Source organism: Mirounga angustirostris, unplaced genomic scaffold (genome assembly GCF_029215605.1).
Source record: "Mirounga angustirostris isolate CCGP_5_RB_7025 unplaced genomic scaffold, mMirAng1.0.hap1 SCAF_2, whole genome shotgun sequence".
In the NCBI taxonomy this organism is placed as follows: domain Eukaryota; kingdom Metazoa; phylum Chordata; class Mammalia; order Carnivora; family Phocidae; genus Mirounga; species Mirounga angustirostris.
In genome coordinates, this window is record NW_026991710.1 from 101,750,563 (window position 1) to 101,771,002 (window position 20,440).

The 20,440-nt window shown below is 33.2% G+C and overlaps 1 protein-coding gene across 6 annotated transcripts in view; it reads left to right on the plus strand.

Annotated features, from left to right (window-relative positions):
* Positions 1–20,440, plus strand: part of BLTP1 (bridge-like lipid transfer protein family member 1) — a 205,881-nt gene that overhangs the window by 19,123 nt on the left and 166,318 nt on the right. For all 6 annotated transcript variants that reach the window (XM_064585020.1, XM_064585015.1, XM_064585019.1 and 3 more), the window contains exons 4-11: positions 2,098–2,214; positions 3,424–3,502; positions 4,592–4,656; positions 11,736–11,922; positions 14,546–14,627; positions 14,989–15,182; positions 17,130–17,209; positions 19,941–20,091. In XM_064585020.1, coding sequence (XP_064441090.1) covers positions 2,098–2,214; positions 3,424–3,502; positions 4,592–4,656; positions 11,736–11,922; positions 14,546–14,627; positions 14,989–15,182; positions 17,130–17,209; positions 19,941–20,091 — 955 coding nt within the window. The remainder of the gene's footprint in view (positions 1–2,097; positions 2,215–3,423; positions 3,503–4,591; positions 4,657–11,735; positions 11,923–14,545; positions 14,628–14,988; positions 15,183–17,129; positions 17,210–19,940; positions 20,092–20,440) is intronic.

The following is a 20,440-nucleotide window of genomic DNA, read 5'->3' on the forward strand; positions in this document are numbered from 1 at the left end:
AATATGAGTGAATGAATGACTATGAACAAATAATAGGGGGAAATACAAAATAATAATCAGGAAAGGAGAGAATACTGTAGGCTGTTACTGTCCAGGCAATTTTTGTGGAAGAACAGTATTTGATTTGAATTTCAGCATAACAATTAGAAAGGTAGAGGGGGAAATAAAAAGGGTAAGATGGGGTAAGAGGGAAAGAGAGTGTAATGATATTTATTGAATATCTTCTGTGTGCCACATATCATTGGCATTTTGCATATGTTATCTCACTTAATGCTCAGAGCAAACTTATGAAGGCAGCAGACTTTTAACTTGTGGAATTGAGGCCCATAAGGATTAAATAACTTATACAGGTAACATAGCTGTTTTTTTCTGAGTGCATGCTTATGCTTCTTTCATGACACCATAGGATATGTGGTAAGGAAATGGCTGTAGAGATGAAGTGTGTATAGAAGGAATAATTATTTGTGATTTGTATGTAGGATTGGATTACCATTTAAACTTTGAGTTCTATTTTTTTCTAATTGACAGAAGTGAGCCATTATAAATTATCATTGATTAAAGCCAAAAAAGTAAGATGAAATGCAGAACATTCATATGAAGTAGAATTGCATAAAAGCAGCATTGAAAATTCTCTTTTAGTTTAATTAAGGGTGTTTACTCTTGCTGTTTACTAAGTGGCCTTATGACATTGAAGGGGGTTGGGGAACATGATGCAGTGAAAAGGCCACAATTCTCAGGTTGTATAATACTAGAAGCATACTTTCTCAGCAGATACCTCTTGCCTTTCTGAATGGCCCACCATAACCTGCTCTTGACACAGTGATTTACAGTAAAAATTAGCACAAAATGTCTTTAAATTTAAAATGTAATGACATTAAAATCACTATGTTGTATATGTGAAACTAACGTAACATTATGTGTCAACTATCCTTTAGTAAAAAAACCCCAAAATACTTTTTACAATGAAAAAATAATGACATATCATCAAAATAACATTTCAAAAGAATTGTTCTAGAAATAATTTTTGTGGGCAAATCATAGCACTTACATCAGAGTTATCACTGTCAGTCTAAGCTACCCTGAGAAAATGTATTTTGACTCAGTGACTGCTTTGTTTTATCCACATTAAATAACTTTTTAAAAAAGTTAAAAACTTAATGTGATGTTGCTAAATGGTTGTACATGTTAAATTGTTTTACATTACTTTGTCCTAATTTAGAAAATAGTTAATTTTAAAATGATTAAATAAAGGAAATTTATTATAAAAAATGCTTTCTTCTTTTTTATATTTTGTATATTCATGAACTAGGTTCTTTTGGGAATATTATGAATCCTATAGGTGACTGTACACTTCTCATGAAAAATTTGTCAAATTTGAAATGCCATTTACTGTAGCATATTCACTGGCATTCTTTAAAAGTGGGTTATTATCAATTACAGCAAAATAGTATAAAATGGCCTGTTTAATATAGATATGCCTTTAAGTAGGGCAAAATTCTCACTTCTTTCCATTTTTTTTAAAAAGCAGAAATTATTGATTAAAAACAAAACACTACCTTTTCTCTGATTTAAAAAATCATTGGTTTTCTTTCTCTTTAAATGACTGTAGCCTGTAGGAAGTAGCTTGGGAATGAGCTTTTAGCCTGGTAAAGATGGATATTCTTCAAAATATTCATAAATATGGGCTTTCTCTTTCCAGAACATGTTTATATGTTTAATAACAAAGAGTACAAAACAGTGAAAAGGGAAACAGAAAAAAGGAAGTATTTTTTTCTTTCTTTTTTTTTTTTTGCGAGAGAGCACTTGCATGCGAAAATTGGGCGAGGGGAGCGGGAGGAGGGGCAGAGGGAGAAGGAGAGAGAGAATCTTAAGCAGGCTCCATGCCTAGCATGGAGCCCGTGTGGGGCTCAATCTCACAACCCTGAGATCATGACCTGAGCATAAATCAAGAAGCAAAAGCTTAACTGACTGAGCCACCCAGGCACCCCAGGCCTGGGTGTAATTAAATGAACTTTTACTGATAAATTTTTACTGAGATTAAGGTGATTGTAAAGGAAATTTACAGTGAGATTCTTTTGCATTTTTTTCTCCCAACAGCTACCATTTTATCCTGTGGATGGATTATTTATCTCACATATTACAATTCTCGAAATGTTGGTCTTATTTTAACACTGGTTCTTAATAGATTATACAAACATGGCTATATCCATATTGGTAAGTTTGAGTAACATTGAATGTTTTTCTTCTGCATAATCTTGAGATATATGTTACAAATTTATATTTTATTAGTGGTAGTAGCTTTAGAAATTTACCTTTGTTTCATGAACGTTAACCTAACTGAAATTTCTCTCATGCAGCACTCTATGACTCTATCACTTGGTTAAGTTCTTTACCTCATTCTTATTTCTTGAAGTGTTTCTATAGTAACTTTTGGATTTTTTTTCTTATAAAAGATGCTCATTAAAACAATTTAAAAAATATAGGCACATACAAAATATGGAAATAAAAATTTCTCAGGATTCTACTATCCAAAGAAAGTTTCTAACGCACAGTGAGGTTTTTGCTGGTTTTTTTTTTTTTTTCAGTAACCCATACTTAAAAAATCTATAATTTGGAATCATTTTGTGCATTTCATTTTGTGACCTGCATTGTTAATTTAAGTTTCCAACTACTCGTAAGTGGGAAGTTTGCAGATATGAGTGTCTATTTGGAACCAGTATGCTTCGGAAAGCCCTCAATCAGTGGGAAAAGGGGTGAGAGGTCACTGTCTAGAACCATTCCAGCCTTCCTTAGAGTACTTCTTAGAGGACATAAATAAAATTTCCGTGAAACATAAGTCATCTTCCACTAATTTGAGGCAATGACTGGTTCCTGGAGTCAAAGAAATTAATGGAGAAAGTTGGTGAATTAGTCACTGCTTTGGGGTTTATTTAAAGTTGTGCATAATTAAGGGAATTATTCATATGAAACAGCTATTCAGTGTCTTCATATGGTTATTTAGTAGCTCAGTTCATAGTGATGGTACTTACTGTACTTTTGTTTGTTTGTTTTTTTAAAGATTTTATTTATTTGACAGAGAGATAGCAAGAGCAGGAACAAAAGCAGGGGGAGTGGGAGAGGGAAAAGCAGGCTTCCTGCCGAGCAGGGAGCCCGATGTGGGACTCGATCCCAGGACCCTTGGATCATGACCTAAGCCGAAGGCAGACGCTTAATGACTGAGCCACCCAGGTGCCCTGTACTTTTTGTTATATTTGAGGAAAGAGCAATAGAAAATTAGTAAGGCTGGAAGGGTATCAAGAGGGAGTCAGGAGAGAACATTTAATTATTGAATAAACTGAATGCTAAGATTATTTTAAGCTTTAAGTGCTCACTGTGGATCAAAACAATTCCATTAATCACTTTTTTTTTTTCCCCCTACAACAGGGTCCTTCTCTTTCTCTGTTCTTTCTGGAAAAGTCATGGTTCGTGAAATTTATTACATTACAGAAGACATGTCTATTAGGTAAAAAAAAAACCAAAAAACTCATTTTAAACAAACTTGAAATATTGTAAAAATTTTTTTCTGATGATATTTAATATTTGCTTTTTAAAATCCATAAATCAAAAATAATTTTTTTGTAAATAATATCTGGTGAATTGATGTTTAAAAATATTTTTATCACATTAATTTAGCTAAGGTTTAGACTGGCACGAAGTTTATCAAATAGCAGCTTAAAGAAACGAATAATCTCATTTCATTCCTAGATGAACACTTGTGCCTTAAATTACCTGACCACTTTTCTTGTAGAATTCATGGTGGTCATTTGTTACATAAAACAAGGATCAGGGTTGCTGATAACTCATCCACTAGTTCCTTATTATAGGTAATAAGTTTTAAGAATTGTTTAGTATCTGTTAGCTACTTTAATTTTACAGTAAGGAGGAAACACAAATCTGAATATAATAAGAAATGACAACTATTATGTTTGCTATGTTCTTTCTTCTGTAGGCCTTGAAAGAAAAGCTTACTCTATTTTTGTGATTATCTTAACATTTGTTACTTAGAACTTGAAAGTTTTAAATTAGTTGAGAGGTGGTAGGGTTTGGCAATACTCATACCTCACTTAAAATAGTAGAGGCAATTTCTTTGTGAGTCTAAAATTATTTTGAAAAGAAAAGTAAAAAGTAAAGGTTGAGAGGCTATAAGTTCATTCTTTTGAGGCATGAGGTTATATATGACTACAGAGAAGAAGGGGTATCTTTAAAAGTTTCTGTTAGCATCCTAATGTCCCCCTTTCAAGATTTGGCTTTTTGTTTATATAGTTTTTACACCATTTAAAAATTATCATTTATAAAAGAAAAAAAGTTTTTCTGTTAGCACTTCATCTTATGATCTGGTATTAAATTTTACCTAAATAGAATAATCTAATTTAGAGCTATGTAAATTTTCTTTTCCTTTTTTAACTAGAGATTATGAAGCATTTATGTATACCAGTGATCTGTTGAGAATTTTCTGTATTTTCATATTCATTATCAATTGCCTGCTTTTTATAATAATTAAATGAGTAAATTGTTACTGAAGTTTTCATTTTTTGTAATTTATCTTGCATAGAATTCAAGATGGATTTATAATTTTTCGGTGGTGGAAAATGTATAATCCAAAACAGAAACAACATGGTGAGTCTTCATGTTTTTATGTATTTGAAGTCTTTAGTTATATGATCAGTGTTTTCATTTATGGACATTAAAACATTTCACATTTTATAATAGATAAAAATATTTTTTAAAACTTTGGCACTTATAAACTCTGATTTTATCACCAGTTGGCTGAAAATTCTTCAGCAGCTTTCCTTTTGCCTGGTTAAATTTATTTACTTAAGCATATTATTTATTCAGGGTTATCCTCAGTATGACTCTTACTCCCATAGCCTTACCTCCTATTACATCTGTGGACCTAACCTATTCTGTGGTTAAAATGGACTTCCTAGTAGTCTTTAATCATTTCTACTAAGACACTTTTCTTATTTTTCAGCTTCTGTGCCTTTTTCGTAGTCCTACCTGACACTGCTACTAATTCTCATTTGTCTACTATGCTAAGGATGAACAGGAAAGAGGAAATGAAGGCTCTAGACTCTTCCAGCTCTGCTTTTATCATCAGTATTTTATCACTTCAGAATTTTCTCCCAAGGTCTTCATTGCACAACTCTATAGGTGCTCCTGTGCCCCTAACCCTCCTACCCGACATTAATCATACCAGTGACTTCAAGGAATGTAGACCTTGACTTTACTGCCTAGAATAGTGGTTCTCAAACTTTTCAATCTCAGTAACTGTACATTCTTCTAAATTACTGGGGACCCCAAAGAGCTTTTATTTATGTAATTTATATTGATATGTGCTGCATTCAAAATTCAGCCTGGGGGCGCCTGGGTGGCTCAGTCGGTTCGGCGTCTGACTCTTGATTTCAGCTCAGGTCATGATCTTAGGGTCCTGAGATTGAGCTGTGTTGGGTTCTGTGCTGGGTGTGGAGCCTGCCTGGGATTCTCTCTCTCCCTCTCCCTTTGCCCCTCCCCCTGCTCACACTCACATACTCTCTCTCTAAGATAAATAAAATCTTAAAAAAAAATTAATCCTAATAACTATAGAAATATTTTTTATTTCATTAAAAATATCTATAATAAACCCATATATATTAAAATAAATACCATACTTTATGAAAAATAACTTTTCTAAAGCAAAAAGAAAACCAGATAGTGAGAAGAGTGGCATTGTTCTGTATTTTGCAAATCTTTTTAATGTCTGGCTTAATAGAAGATAATTGGATTCTCACTTCTGCTTTTATGTTCAGTCTGTTAAAGTGCCATGTATCATACATACAGCCTTTAAAAAAAACTCCACTGTCCACTCATGGGAGAATGATTGAGAAAAAGTTTAACATCTTCAAATTATAACACTGTTAAAATAGTTTTGACCTTTTGGTCCCTGGAACAGATCTTGGGATCCCTGCAAAGGTCCCCAGACCATACTTTGGTAACTACTGCTCTAGAAGATTTTAGATGGGGCCTTGGAGAGTAGTGTCAGAAGATGATGAGACCCTTCCACCTTTTCTTAGCTATTAGGACTACCTGTGTTTCTGGCACCGCACATTAAAATTCTGAAATGGTGGTTAGGGTCTGTAGAACTTTGGAACTTTCCAGTTAATTTTTTTTTTTTTTTTTTGGTGGGTACACTTAGGAATCTTGCTATCATTTTTAACTTTGTTTCTATGGTAAAATAGATTTAAAGTTCCAAAAGTTGTTAAACTTACCACAAGACTGAGCTAGCCTAAATTACTTTTGAATTCACTATTCATTATTATTTAGTCTTTTTTAACTGTCATTTCCTTGCATTTCCCACATAGCTTTTTCCCCTTTAACATAATACATCATGTACTTTTCCTTGAAAAGACTGGCATAAATTGATGACAATTTGGCATCTATAGAATTAATGAAATCAGAATGACTAGAAAGAATGGGCGGATTTCATGTCTGGAAAAAGTATTCTAAAAATTAAGAGTTTATTAAATAATTTTGAGCAGAGGTTAAGTGATTTCATATGATAAAAGTTCTGTTGGTAGTTTGGAATAGACTTTTCTCTGTCTTCTGTGATTCAGAATGGCTGTGTGTTATTAAGTCTCTACTCTATGGTTTTAGAAAATCGGTTGTTCACACTGCCTTTTTACCTCTTTTTTTTAAGCAATTGCTTTAAGCATTTTCACAGGAAAAAGTGTTCTTTAGATAGTCAATATGTTAGTGCACTGGAAATCTTTTAAGTTTTGACTTTTATCAAATATGAATATATTCAAAATTTTGAATCACTTTCCTACACTATTCACATTAAATTATTTTTGATATTTTATTTGACTGTATGCCTTAAAAGTGGAATTTAAGTAAAGATATTTTACTTGTACTTCAGAGATGGCTGGCACTCATTCCTAAGAGCCAAGTTCTTTTGAGTTCAGTCCCAGCTTTTGACACATTCACTTAACTTTGAGCAGGCCCAGTATTTCTGCCTCTAATTTGGTTTGTAAAGTCTATCTAGTTTGTCCCTTAGAGATAGATTTACTTTAGGACCATATGTTTTTGCTGCATGTCATGCTTCTGTTAATCTTGCAATGATGTGCTCTTTTGATTTAATCTCAGTTTAGTTTTTTTTCCCCCATGTTTAGTTATCATAAGCTTTATTGTTAATGAGATTTCAGCAGAGCTGAAACAAAAATTCTCCTTGTTTATATTTTAAAAAATGCTTTTTTGTGTATTTATATTAGAAATTTTATTGTATTTTTTTTTCAGTGTTTTAAGATGTTCTTGTGAACCAATGAAACTAGAGATATGAGTTGAGAAGGCCCATTTGACCTAACATCCCCCCTCCCCCACCCCATGCTCTTTACCCCAGGATTCCAAGGACTTACACAATTAGGAAACAACTGATTTTTCTCAAAATCCCTTATCAATTTGGAAACAACTAATGATCTCAAAAATCATTGATTTGCAGATGGAAAAACAGAAATTCCTGTTATTAATAAATGGTAAAGCCAGAATGAAAACCTAGGTTTGTTGCTAACTTCCTTGTATTATAAAACAGGCTTGTCAAATGTGGCCAAGTAGGTTCTTGAAAATTCTTATATATAAACACTGGTGGCAGCTTATGGGAGGAATGAATATGATAATTTGTAGTATCCAGAGACAACTGCAAGTTTTAAGGCTAAGCCTAATGAGGTTGCCCACTTTAGAATTTTCTTTTCTTTTTTTTTTTTTTTAAGATTTTATTTATTTATTCATTAGAGACAGAGAGAGAGAGGCAGAGGGAGAAGCAGGCTCCCAAGGAGCAGGGAGCCCGATGCGGGACTCGATCCCAGGACCCTGAGATCATGACCTGAGCTGAAGGCAGACGCTTAACCATCTGAGGCACCCAGGCGCCCCTAGAATTTTCTTAGACATGCGGAATGCCATCTTAAATTGTTTGTAGCTTTTTTTTTTTGAAGAAAATAATTACTTCATTTTATCTCCTTGAAGTGGATTGCTTTTCACCAAAATACATAGATGAGATCAAGAGTAACTGACCCAGGGGCGCCTGGGTGGCTCAGTTGGTTGAGCGACTGCCTTCGGCTCAGGTCATGATCCTGGAGACCCGGGATCGAGTCCCACATCGGGCTCCTTGCTCAGCAGGGAGTCTGCTTCTCCCTCTGACCCTCTTCCCTACTCATGCTCTCTCTCTCTCTCAATAAATAAATAAAAATCTTAAAAAAAAAAAAAAAAAAAAGAGTAACTGACCCAAGGGCACCTGGGTGGCTCAGTTGTTAAGCGTCTGCCTTGGCTCAGGTCAAGATCCCAGGGTCCTGGGATCAAGCCCCACATTGAGCTCCCTGCTCCGCGGGAAGCCTACTTCTCCCTCTCCTGCTCCCCCTGCTTGTGTTCCCTCTCTCGCTGTGTCTCTATCAAATAAATAAATAAAATCTTTAAAAAAAAAAGTTGGTAGACTTTATTAGTTATCACATTTGCAATTCTAATTATTTGCTCATAGTTTTCCCTACATTTCAACATTTAAATCTATGTGTTCATCAAGAAGAGCACAGCTTTGCTGAGGTTCAAAGAAGTTTCTCTCTCATGTGCTTTTAAAAGAAATTCTCGGGGCACCTGGGTGGCTCAGCTGTTAAGCGTCCACCTTCGGCTCAGGTCATGATCCCAGAGTCCTGGGAACGAGCCCCGCATAGGGCTCCCTGCTCTGTGGGAAGCCTGCTTCTCCCTCTCCCATCCGTCCTAATTGTGTTCCCTCTCTCACTGTGTCTCTCTCAAATAAATAAAATCTTAAAAAAAAAAAAAATTCTCTGTTACAGAGGATGCCATTCTTAAGGGGCTCAGTCACACCTTTCCAAAATAAAGACACAATGCCAAATAGCAATGCAGGAATAAGTGGTTTGATCTAAATACATTATTAGTTTAGCATGATTCAGAGATAGAATATAGTACATAGAAGAATGGGTAGGCTGCAAACTGAGCTTTTGGTAAAAGTTGAACAATATTATGGAATATATATTAAAATAGTGAATTACATTCACTAATGAGACCTTAGAGTCTAGATAGGATTTCTTACTGATTAAGGTCAGATCCAGATCATCTACTTTCACAGTTAACTGAGCAAGAAGTGGAGATGGTTGACATTTCTTGTTGGAAAATTTGGAAACCTAATTGGAGCGTGTGCCTGAATAGATAATGGCCACTAGCGATCCGAAGAGATAGGCTAAGGTCTGTCTGGGTAAGGCTAAGATTTTTATGAGAAAACTTTAAAACTATTTTATTAGGAGAGAAAAGGAGTGTTCAGGTGCTCAAATTCTGTGCCATTGAGCTTGGTTGGGATAATTTAATCCAGGAGTAGATTTAGAGTTGTCAGTTCAGTTTAATCTTTAAAAAAAAAAAAAAAGGAATAACATCTAATTTGTTTAACATAGAATTTGTTGTAAAATATTCCCTAGGTCATGAAATCAGTGATCTGCTGTAGATGATTGTTGGTCAAAGACTAATTAATGAGGATAACCATTAAAAACCTTTATTTTGGTTTTTAGGATAGTTGATTTTAAGCCATTCTTTTGGAAAATAAGTAGCAGAACCAATTACCTCTTAATGTATGATGATACAGTGTTTAAATGAATACCAATCTAAATAACTAGGCATGCATCTTTCTTATCTAGAGAAGTTCTTACATTGCTAAGAAGTGAAAGGATGATGGTAAAGTATGTCCCTTTTTGTTATTTTGTCATTTAGAAGTTTTAGCCTAATATAATCTAGTACTTTAAATTTGTAGCATCTAAATCTTGTTTGTTAAATACAGGAAATAAAAATCCCTTAACAATTTAAAGGTCAGTAGACTATTTTGTCTTTGTACTAAGTATTGATTCCAAGTATCACAAGGCCTTGGCAGCACTTGGCATTTTAGCTTTTTTTACTACAAATAGCATGTGTCCCAATTACATAATTAAATAAGTGCCTTTTTCCTAATTTCCCTTTGGAAAATAAGAAGTTTCAATTAGCTCTTTGCTCAGGAGACTTAAGCAGTTCTACAACATTCATTTACCTTTTTTTCCTCCATAAATTAACTACTTATTAAGTGAAGAGCCTTTTATATTTATAATTTTTATCTATCTGTGTATTTATTAACAAATATTTTTGGGGGGTCCATTAGGCAAATATTAGATGATAAAGATATGAGAAAAAGATTTCTGCCTTCAGTGATAGAACAATGTCAGTGTAGAGATGAGATTTAAAAGAGTCATCTGGGGCGCCTGGGTGGCTCAGTGGGTTAAGTGTCCGTGAAGTATCCAACTCTTGATTTCAGCTCAGGTCTCCCATCTCAAGGTCGTGAATTCAAACCCCATATTGGGCTCCACGCTGGGCATGGAGACTACTTAAAAAAAAAAAAGAGTCAACTGATTATGCCTTTCTTAAATTATATATAAATTAAATTTTTTGCTTTAACTTTCAGTGTCATCAGAATGAATGAAACTTAAAAACTGCTTTTAAAATTCCCAGGAGAAATAAATGTCATTGAGAGATCTAATGTTACTAGAATTTAACAGTTTTAAATATTGCATTTAAGCTTTGAATATTGATCAGTTTTTCATAAAATTACGAAGAAATAACTGGATTCCTGATACATTTCTGTTTTCAGGGATTAATAACACTTTTTTTTGAAACCATCATTGCATTTATTAATATAATTGATAAGTAATTTTGTGGTTAAGACCTAGTATTTAGAACCTTGGATTATCTCTACGACTTTCTTTTTTTTTTTTAAAGATTTTATTTATTTATTTGAGAGAGAGAGAGAATGAGAGGGAGGAGGGTCAGAGGGAGAAGCAGACTCCCTGCCGAGCAGGGAGCCCAATGCGGGACTCGATCCTGGGACTCCAGGATCATGACCTGAGCTGAAGGCAGTCGCTTAACCAACTGAGCCACGCATGCATACCTCAGTATTGTGTAGTTTTAAAAAATAAACTAGTATTTATGAAAAATCTTTGTTTCTGTGATGCAAAAATTTAAATACTAATGTGATGTTTAAATGCATCATACTTTGAACATTTTGCTATTCATATACTTTATTATAAATTTATTATTAGGATAAAGTTTTACTTTTGGTCTGTAAAGGCCACTTTGCTATTTTTAGCATAAAATCTTTAAATTCTGTCATTATACAGCCAGAATTTAGAAATCCAGGTTGTTTTAGAATGCTAAATTGGAATACTACAGTAACATCAGCTTTTTTCTTTCTTTTGCTCGTGTTTTATATATTTTTAAAATACATTTATAGGGACGGCTGGGTGGCTGAGTCGGTTAAGTGTCTGCCTTTGACTCAGGTCATGATTCCAGCGTCCTGGGATCGAGTCCCGCATTGGGCTCCTTGCTCAGCAGGGAGTCTGCTTCTGCCTCTGCCTACCACTCCCCACTCCTGCTTATGCTCTCTCTCTCTTTGACAAAAAAATAAAATCTTAAAAAAAAAAGAAAAAGAAACTTAAAAAAATAAAATATGTTTATATATTTTGTATATTTATAAGTTATATATATTATATAAATTATATATTTTTAAGTTTTTGAAATTCTCTTGATCATAGAATTATGTTTTAAAATAGAGTTACTTTAGCTGTGAGAAAAGATTTGACTAAAAACTTTGAAGTTTTTTAAAAAGTTGGCTAAAAACTTTTTTTTTTTGTAATTGGTATCTTTAGATCCAAAGGCAGAAACCAGATTATACATCACAGTCAATGACTTTGAATTTCATGTCTATAATCGTTCGGATCTTTATGGACGTCTTCAAGAATTGTTTGGTTTGGAACCAACAATAATTCCACCCAAGAAAGAGGATGATAAAACACGGGAAAATGGAAGAACAAGAACCCAGTCCAAAATTGAAAGGTTCATAGTCACACTTGAATTTTATTAATCTCTAACATTTAACATTTACTTTTATTAGAATATCGTCGATGCTACTCACCTAAACACAGCCTAGTCTTTCTTTGTAGTTTGACTAAAACTTACATTCACATAAATTATATAATTCCTTTAAAAATTCAAATAATAAAGAATTATATAATGTAAAAAGAAGCAGTCTTGTTCTGCTTACTAGTCCTACTTTCCTCCATATTGATAACTACTGTTATCTATTTGTGTTTTTTCCTTTTGAGTGCATGTACATAAATATATACACATATATACATAGTTAAGATACAAATATATGATTTTGTTTTATTTGTTTCTGGGCTGTCTACATTGTTTCTGTTACATTGCCTTATGTATCTATTATTTTACCAGTACTTCACTATCTTGATTACTGTAGTTTTACAGTAAGTCTTGTAGTCAGGTAGTGTCAGTCCTCTAACTTTGTTGTTTTCCTTCAATGGTTTGTTGGCTATTCTGGGTCTTTTGCTTCTCCATATATACTTTAGAATCAATTTGTCAATATTCACAAAACAACTTGTTGGGATTTCAGTTTGGATTATATTGAATCTATAGATAAGTTAGGAAAAACTTAACATTTTAATCATATTGAATCTTCATATCAGTGACATGAAATATTTCTCCATTTATTTGATTGCTTGATCTCTTTCATCACAATTTTATAGTTTTCCTTATGTAGATCTTCTATATATATTGTTAAATGTATATCTAAGTATTTCATTTTTATGGTGCTAATGTAAATGGTATTGTGGTTTTAATTTCAAATTTCACTTGTTCATTGCTGGTATTTGGGAAAGTGATTGTTGTTTATTATTAATCTTGAATCCCACAACCTTGTTATAATCACTTATTGGTTCCAGGAGTTTTGTCAGTTCTTCCAGATTGTCTACACAGATGATTGTGTGTCATCTGCAAACAAAGAAAGTCTTACTTCTTTCTTTCCCACCTTAATCCACTCTAGCCTCAGTAAACAACTTCTTTGTTGTATATGATGTTTCTTCTCAATGGAAGACTCATCTTCTTTGCCTAACTCATTCACCCTTCAGGTCTCCCTGATCCTTCTATGTGTGCCCACAGAATTCTATTATTTTTCCTAAGGTAACACTTCTTGCACTAAAATTGCCTATTTTAACTATTCTTACTCCCATTCTAGGGTACAGATTCCCTCAAAACAGAACAGTTGTCATATTCTCAGTATCCCCAATACCTCAGCTCGGTGCCTTGGACATAATATCCATGAAATATTTAATTGGGAATAAATGTCCTCATCATTTCCTTAAAAAACTATTAGGTAAACAAGGCTAGTTCAGCCTTCAAAAATCAATTAACACGCTAAAAATGAAAAACCAAATGATCATATCAATAGATGCAGAATAAGTATTTGACAAAATCCAACACTCATTCATGATTAAAATCTCACAGTAAACTAGGAGTAAAGGAGAACTTCTTTGACTTGATAAAGAATATCTACAGAAACCCTATAGTTAACAATATACTTAATGGTGAAAAACTAGAAGCTTTCTCACTAAGATCAGGTACAAAACAAGGATATCCCCTTAAACCACTCCTTTTCAACTTTGTACTGGAAGTACTACCTACTGCAATAAGACAAAAGGAAATAAAAGTTATACAGATTGAGGAAGAAGAAAGATGTAACAATTCAGGGAAGAGATGATCATCATTTGGGTTGGTAACAAGGAGAAGGGAGAGAAGTGGATGGATTCTAAATATACTTAGGCAAATGAATCCATAAGACAGTGATAGATTAGGTGTGGAGAATGAGTAAGAAGGATGAGTTAATAATGAATCCAGTTTCTAATTTAATTAGTGGTCATGCTCATGGAACCTCAGAAAAAGAGCAGGTTAAAGGGGAGATAGTGAGGTCAGTTTCAAATTTAGTTTTAAGCACTGAGGGCTACCTTAGTGGAAATGGCCTCAGAAATATGATTTAGGAGTTACTGGGTTATTGAAGAGTTATGCCTTGAGTTCTTATCTGAAATCGTTAGTGACTTGCTGTGAAATTTTCATATCTTAAATTTTGTGTACTTTGTTTGTGGCCAATTTCTTTTTTTCTTATTCTTGGCCTATCATTTTCATTTTACCGAGAGGAAATTATTCTGTCACAAAGTGATGGGGATAAGGAAGGGAAAGGATCAGCTGAGTTGTCAAAAGTGCTAAAAACAGTAGAAAATATCAATGTGACTTGTACCTTGGTTATTTGTTATTTTAGTAATTTAGGTTGTCTTATAGAATGTCATATTATAGTGAGTATAATGGTGCATGTAATGACAGCATATCATAATTTATACTTTTGTCATTAAAACTTATTACTCTAAAAACATAATTTTGTTATTATACCTTGCCAGTCTAAAACTTGATATATGATAGAGTGCATTCCAAGAGATATTTGAGAGATATTAGTATTCTGTTAGATGTTGTCATTATTTGTTTACTGGAGCAATCATTAGATGTATTTGGAAAGTTACAGCTGGTATTACTGTGTATTATGAAGAAGTCACCTGTGTTCTCAGCTATTTAAGCTTTTCTTATGTATGTCTATTTTTATTTTTATTTTTCTCAGAGTTAAAGTAAAAACAGAATCTCAAGACCCGACATCTTCATGGAGATCACTTATTCCAGTCATAAAGGTCAATGTGAGCACAGTAAGTAAATTCTGCTGCAATTAATGTTTGGTGGGTTAATAATGAAACTCTTATTTTTGCAAATAAAATTTTCACTTAAGAAAGTAATTTTGGGGTTCCAAAGTTCATAAAAGTGTGAAAGAATTATTTCAACGCCAATACCATCTTAGCACACATTTATTAGGTCTTAAGGGCTACTTATTCACAAGTACTTAGATTTCTTTAAACACTGGTCTAAATTGATCAGTGGAGTAATATGGATAGTGTATAGTGCTAAAGTGGAATCATTTAGTTGTTGCTTGAAAATGTTTGTTATTAGGTCAACTAAGGAAAAATATATGGTCTGTATATTACAGCATAATTTCTCTAATCTATCTTTTAGGGACGTTTGGCCTTTGGAAATCATTACCAACCTCAAACTCTATGTATCAACTTTGATGATGCTTTCTTAACTTATACTACAAAACCACCTTCTAGTCATCTTGACCAATTCATGCATATTGTGAAAGGGAAGCTTGAAAATGTTCGAGTAATGCTTGTTCCTAGTCCAAGATATGTTGGTCTTCAAAATGATGAGTAAGATAGTCTTATAAATTGTCTTTCTCTGATTGACTTATTTCACTTAGCATAATCCCCTCCAGTTCCATCCATGTCAATGCAAATGGTAGGTATTCATCCTTTCTGATGGCTGAGTAACATTCCATCGTATATATGAACCACATCTTCTTAATCCATTCATCTGTTGAAGGACATCTTGGCTCCTTCCATAGTTTGGCTATTGTGGACAAATGGGAAGAAATCGGAGAGGGAGACAAGCCATGAGAGGCTCTGGACTCCAGGAAACAAACTGAGGGTTACAGAAGGGAGGGGGTTGGGGGAATGGGGTAACCAGGTGATGGGTATTAAGGAGGGCATGTGTTGTGATGAGCACTGGGTGTTATATGCAACTAATGAATTATTGTTGAACAGTACATCAAAAACTAATGATGTACTCTATGTTGGGCATATTTCTCTATTAAATCAGTTAACAGTGTAGTCTTGCTTTATAATTATAAGTGGATATATTACCCATTGATGAACTCTAATTTTAAGTATTTTCCTATAAGATTATTACTATAAATTTTCTACCCTTTTCTCCTCCTCACTATACTTGGGAAACTTATTTTGGGCATAAGCCCTGATGTTTGTAGGTTAGAAAATGTTTGAACTGCATTCAACAAATGCAGTATAGTGGAATACCATTTTGAGTTAATAAAAAGTTGTAAATTGAATCTAAATTACCCTTAGAAAACTGGTGAAGTTTGGATGATACAGTTTTAGAACTGTCCCAGCTTTTATCTTTGTGTGCAGGCAGTATGAAGTTTATGAGGTTATAAGAAGCATGATTATTTCTTCTTAGTTCCAACTTTTGGCTAGCTTGCTTATTAGATTTCTCCATCATTAGGATGATGGAGAGGTTTTCCCTATGTGAGTAGCAGGGAGGCTGTGGGTTTACCTCATCTCATTCTTCATAATCACAGACTTTGCTAAGCATCTTGTAGAATGTGGGCTGTGTACACAATTCTATATATTACGGGTAAAAGTTATAATACTGAATAAATCTGGACGTTGTGAAATTTACTAGAGTAAGATAAAAAGGTGTTTTTTATTAATTTTTATAAAAAGATGTAAAATTGTATTTTCACTCTTCAAAGTAAGTGTGGAAATTAAATGATACTAGACATTAACCTTTGTCATTTAATACATATTTAGAAGAAGATTGTTGAATTTGTATATATTATCTAATGATTGAGAAGTTAATTTTGATATGGAAGGAAGATGTGGTATATGAATGAAAAAGAGAAAAGTTGTTGAATCAAAGCAAGTAAAGATTAATAGTTTGTGGGAAAGTGATTGTAGAGAAACATTCATTCCAGAATTTTTTCAAGTTGATCAACTAAATATTCTTGCAAATAGATAATATAAAGACAAAGATAATATAAAGTTGTTAAAAATAAAAATGACAGTATTTTTCTTATTTAATGTTTCTGACAGATTAAACTTTATTTTACAGATATAATAAAATATTTCCTGTTAAGTTGTAAAGTATTATTAATATAAAATGGTTGAATTTTAAGTTTAATTTTAAATTTTTGTTGTAAATGCAGAATATGATTTATTCCAATGATCATACTTCTTACATTGTATTTAATTAAACTTTGCTTTAAATTGATTTCTCTCATTTAAAACTTAAAATGAAAAATATAAAACAAATTTTCTTTTTCATTTTTTCTTTTTGAAACTAATATTTTGACTAAAAATTTTTCAGTACCAATTTATTTAGTCTAATATAGAATACAACTATGCAAAACTTCATTGTCTATGTAAAAGATGTTTTGTTTTCCCTTTTCAATATGCTACACTTGATTGCTTTTTAGATTTTTTTTCTCTTTTTGTTCTCAACTATTACTACCATAATTAGAATACAGAACATTTTATATTCTGGAGATGTACTTAGTTTGCCGTCCCCCCTCCTTCTTACAGACCACCAAGATTAATGGGAGAAGGGTTTGTAGTGATGCAGTCAAATGATGTTGACATCTACTACTACATGGATGAACCAGGTATTAGTCTTTGAAAGTGTTTCATAGCTACACTTCTATTCTATGAAATGTTGATATTTAATAATATTTTAAGTTTCCTTGGTAGGATAAAATAGACATCAATAAATCGTAAATGTGGATGGAAGAGTACCTACCTAAAAATTGTCTGTGTCATTTATCAAAAATTGGATATTACTATTTCAGACCAAAGGAACAATATAGGAATCTTTTGTTCAATTCTGTTTTCAGAAGTATACCTCAAAAATTGTGAATGCAAGTAACCTGGTGTGAAAACCTTTAGAAAATGTGGTGACAGTTAAGGTAGTTCATGCTAGCTTAAGAAAAAAATCGTTTGAGGCTTGAAGTTTAAGGATTGAAATCCAGCTGGTTAGAGTGCTTCACAGGTGGCTTGAATTTTATGAAAGTAGCTAAACATTGGATTTTTAGCCCTTTTTCTCTACTTCTGGTTTTTATGCCTTTCATGGGGTTTATGAGGTCAGAGTATTTTCAGGGTAAAACTAGGATGTTACTTGCCTTTTTCACCATATGACATTTGCACTGCTGGTACAAAAGCAATGGTGGGTGAAAGTGTGAATTAAGGCAGTGGTTCCAAACTATACTAGTCATCACTGTCTTTTTCACTGCCACCCATTTACAGTAAAACAAATGCCAGTATCAGTTTTAAAAACTTTGATTAAGCAGTAAAAATTGTTTTTGTCAAATCTTGACCCTTGAGAAACTTTTTAATATTCAGTGTGAAAAAATGGCAAGTACACATAATATACTTCTGCTACATACCAAAGTATACTGATGTTTGGAGGAAAAGCACTTGTATAGTTGAGTTTCTAGCTGAGTTATTTGCTCTTTTCATGGAGCACTAGTTTTAGTTGAAGGAGCAACTAGAGACAAATGATTTTGAGTTTTCATATGAGAATCAGAATTTTGGAAAAGTTGGGTCTGCCACTGTGAGTTTAAGGACTTTTCTGATAAGACCACCAGTGATATTAACAAATGTGATTTTAAAAATGTTTAATGATGAAATTTATCAATATTTGGAAAACATATGTTTGTCTCTGAACCAATATTTTACAAATGCATGATGTTACAAAGTTATGCCATGGGTAAAAGATATATTCAAAGTGTTAGATCAGTAAATTTTAATGTATCAGAGTATGAAAAATTCAATATAGGGTTTCAGATTCCACATTGCAACTAACTTTTAAGAAACTACCACTTGTTGAATTTTGGCATAGTGTCAGAGAAGAATATCCAAAATTATCTGAAAAAGCTATTAAAATACTCCTCCCTTTTCTGTATAGCTATTTGCTTGAGGCTAGGTTTTCTTCAAATCCTTAAACAACAGATTGAATGCAGAAGCTAGTGTATAAGAAAGCAACTGATTTCTGTGCATTGATTTTGTATCCTGCCACATTACTGAATTGCTGGATGAGTTCTAGTAATTTGGGGGTGGAGTCTTTTGGGTTTTCCACATAAAGTATCATGTCATCAGCGAAAAGAGAGAGTTTGACTTCTTCTTTGCCAATTTGAATACCTTTTATTTCTTTTTGTTGTCTGATTGCTGTTGCTAGGACTTCTAATACTATGTTGAACAATAGTGGCGAGAGTGGGCATCCTTGATGTGTTCCTGATCTTAAGGAAAAGGCTCTCAGCTTTTCCCCATTGAGGATGATATTCGGTGTGGGTTTTTCATAGATGGATTTTATGAACTTGAGGCATGTTCCCTCTATCCCTATACTCTGAAGAGTTTTAATCAGGAAAGGATGTTGTATTTTGTCAAATGCTTTTTCTGCATCAATTGAGAGGACCACATGGTTCTTCTCCCTCCTCTTATTAATGTGTTCTATCACATTGATTTGTGAATGTTGAACCACTCTTGCATCCCGGGGATAAATCCCACTTGGTCGTGGTGGATGATCCTTTTACTGTATTGTTGGATCCTATTAGCTAGGATTTTGTTGAGGATTTTGGAATCCATATTCATCAGGGATATTGGTCTGAAATTCTCCTTTTTGATGGGGTCTTTGCCTGGTTTGGGGATTAAGGTAATGCTGGCCTCATAGAATGAGTTTGGAAGTTTTCCTTCTGTCTCTATTTGTTGAAACAGCTTCAGTAGAATAGGTATTATTTCTTCTTTGAATGTTTGGTAGAATTCCCCAGGGAATCCATCAGGCCCTGGACTCTTGTTTTTTGGGAGGTTTTTGATCACTACTTCAGTCTCGTTACTGGTTATTGGCCTATTCAGAAGTAGCTGTGCAAATTTGCTTATTTTCTATTAAGCCTGACATTAAAGAGATTTGCTGAAATAAAAACAATGCCAACACTTATTTCTAAATGAATTAGTTTTAGAAAATATGGTTATTTTTCATTAAAAAGTATTTTCATTAAAAATGGAATTAAAATTTCATTTAATTTTTTAAAATAATTTTTTCATATCATATTTTCATTAAATTTTATTAAATGAAATGTAATGAGTTCAATTTTATTTAACATTTCATTACATCAACATGCAATGAGTTGTTAAAATAAAATTTTTTAAAATTGCTCAATTTCAATTTTGAATACAGTAAATTATGATTGAGGTAATACCAAAAAATCCATCTGTGCATCCTTGGTAATTTTTAATAGTGTAAAAGATTACTGAGAGCAAAACATTTTTAGAACTCCTGATCTAGGGAATCTTTAAACAGTAATTTTAAGTAATTGCCTTTCTGTTGTATATTCTGCAATATAGGACTTGTTCCAGAAGAAACAGAAGAAAATATTGAAGGAGAAATGAGCAGTGAGGATTGCAAATTACAAGATTTGCCTCCATGTTGGGGACTGGATATAGTTTGTGGTAAAGGAACAGATTTCAACTATGGGCCATGGGCCGATAGGCAAAGGTACTTGAGTAAATTATATTTCTAGTAAGTCTTTTAATGTACTAAGATAATGATATAAATTTTATTAAAAAGTAGCTTAATATTTTTATAAGCTATTTTATTATGGCAGAGTAAGATATCACTAAGCATTTTAATTTAAATTATAAGTTGTTTGTAGAGAAATTGGCATGAACAAGTGCACTCTGAAGGAGGGGCTAATTCCATTAGAAAAATGGTGAATGAGGAGCATATTTATTGGTTTCTTTGTTTTTTCTTTTGTATTCAATGAGTTTGCCAGGGATTATTGGGCTGTGGAGATTCAGAGACAAAAGGGATGGAGTGGCTGGGTGATAGACATCAGGGAGGGTAT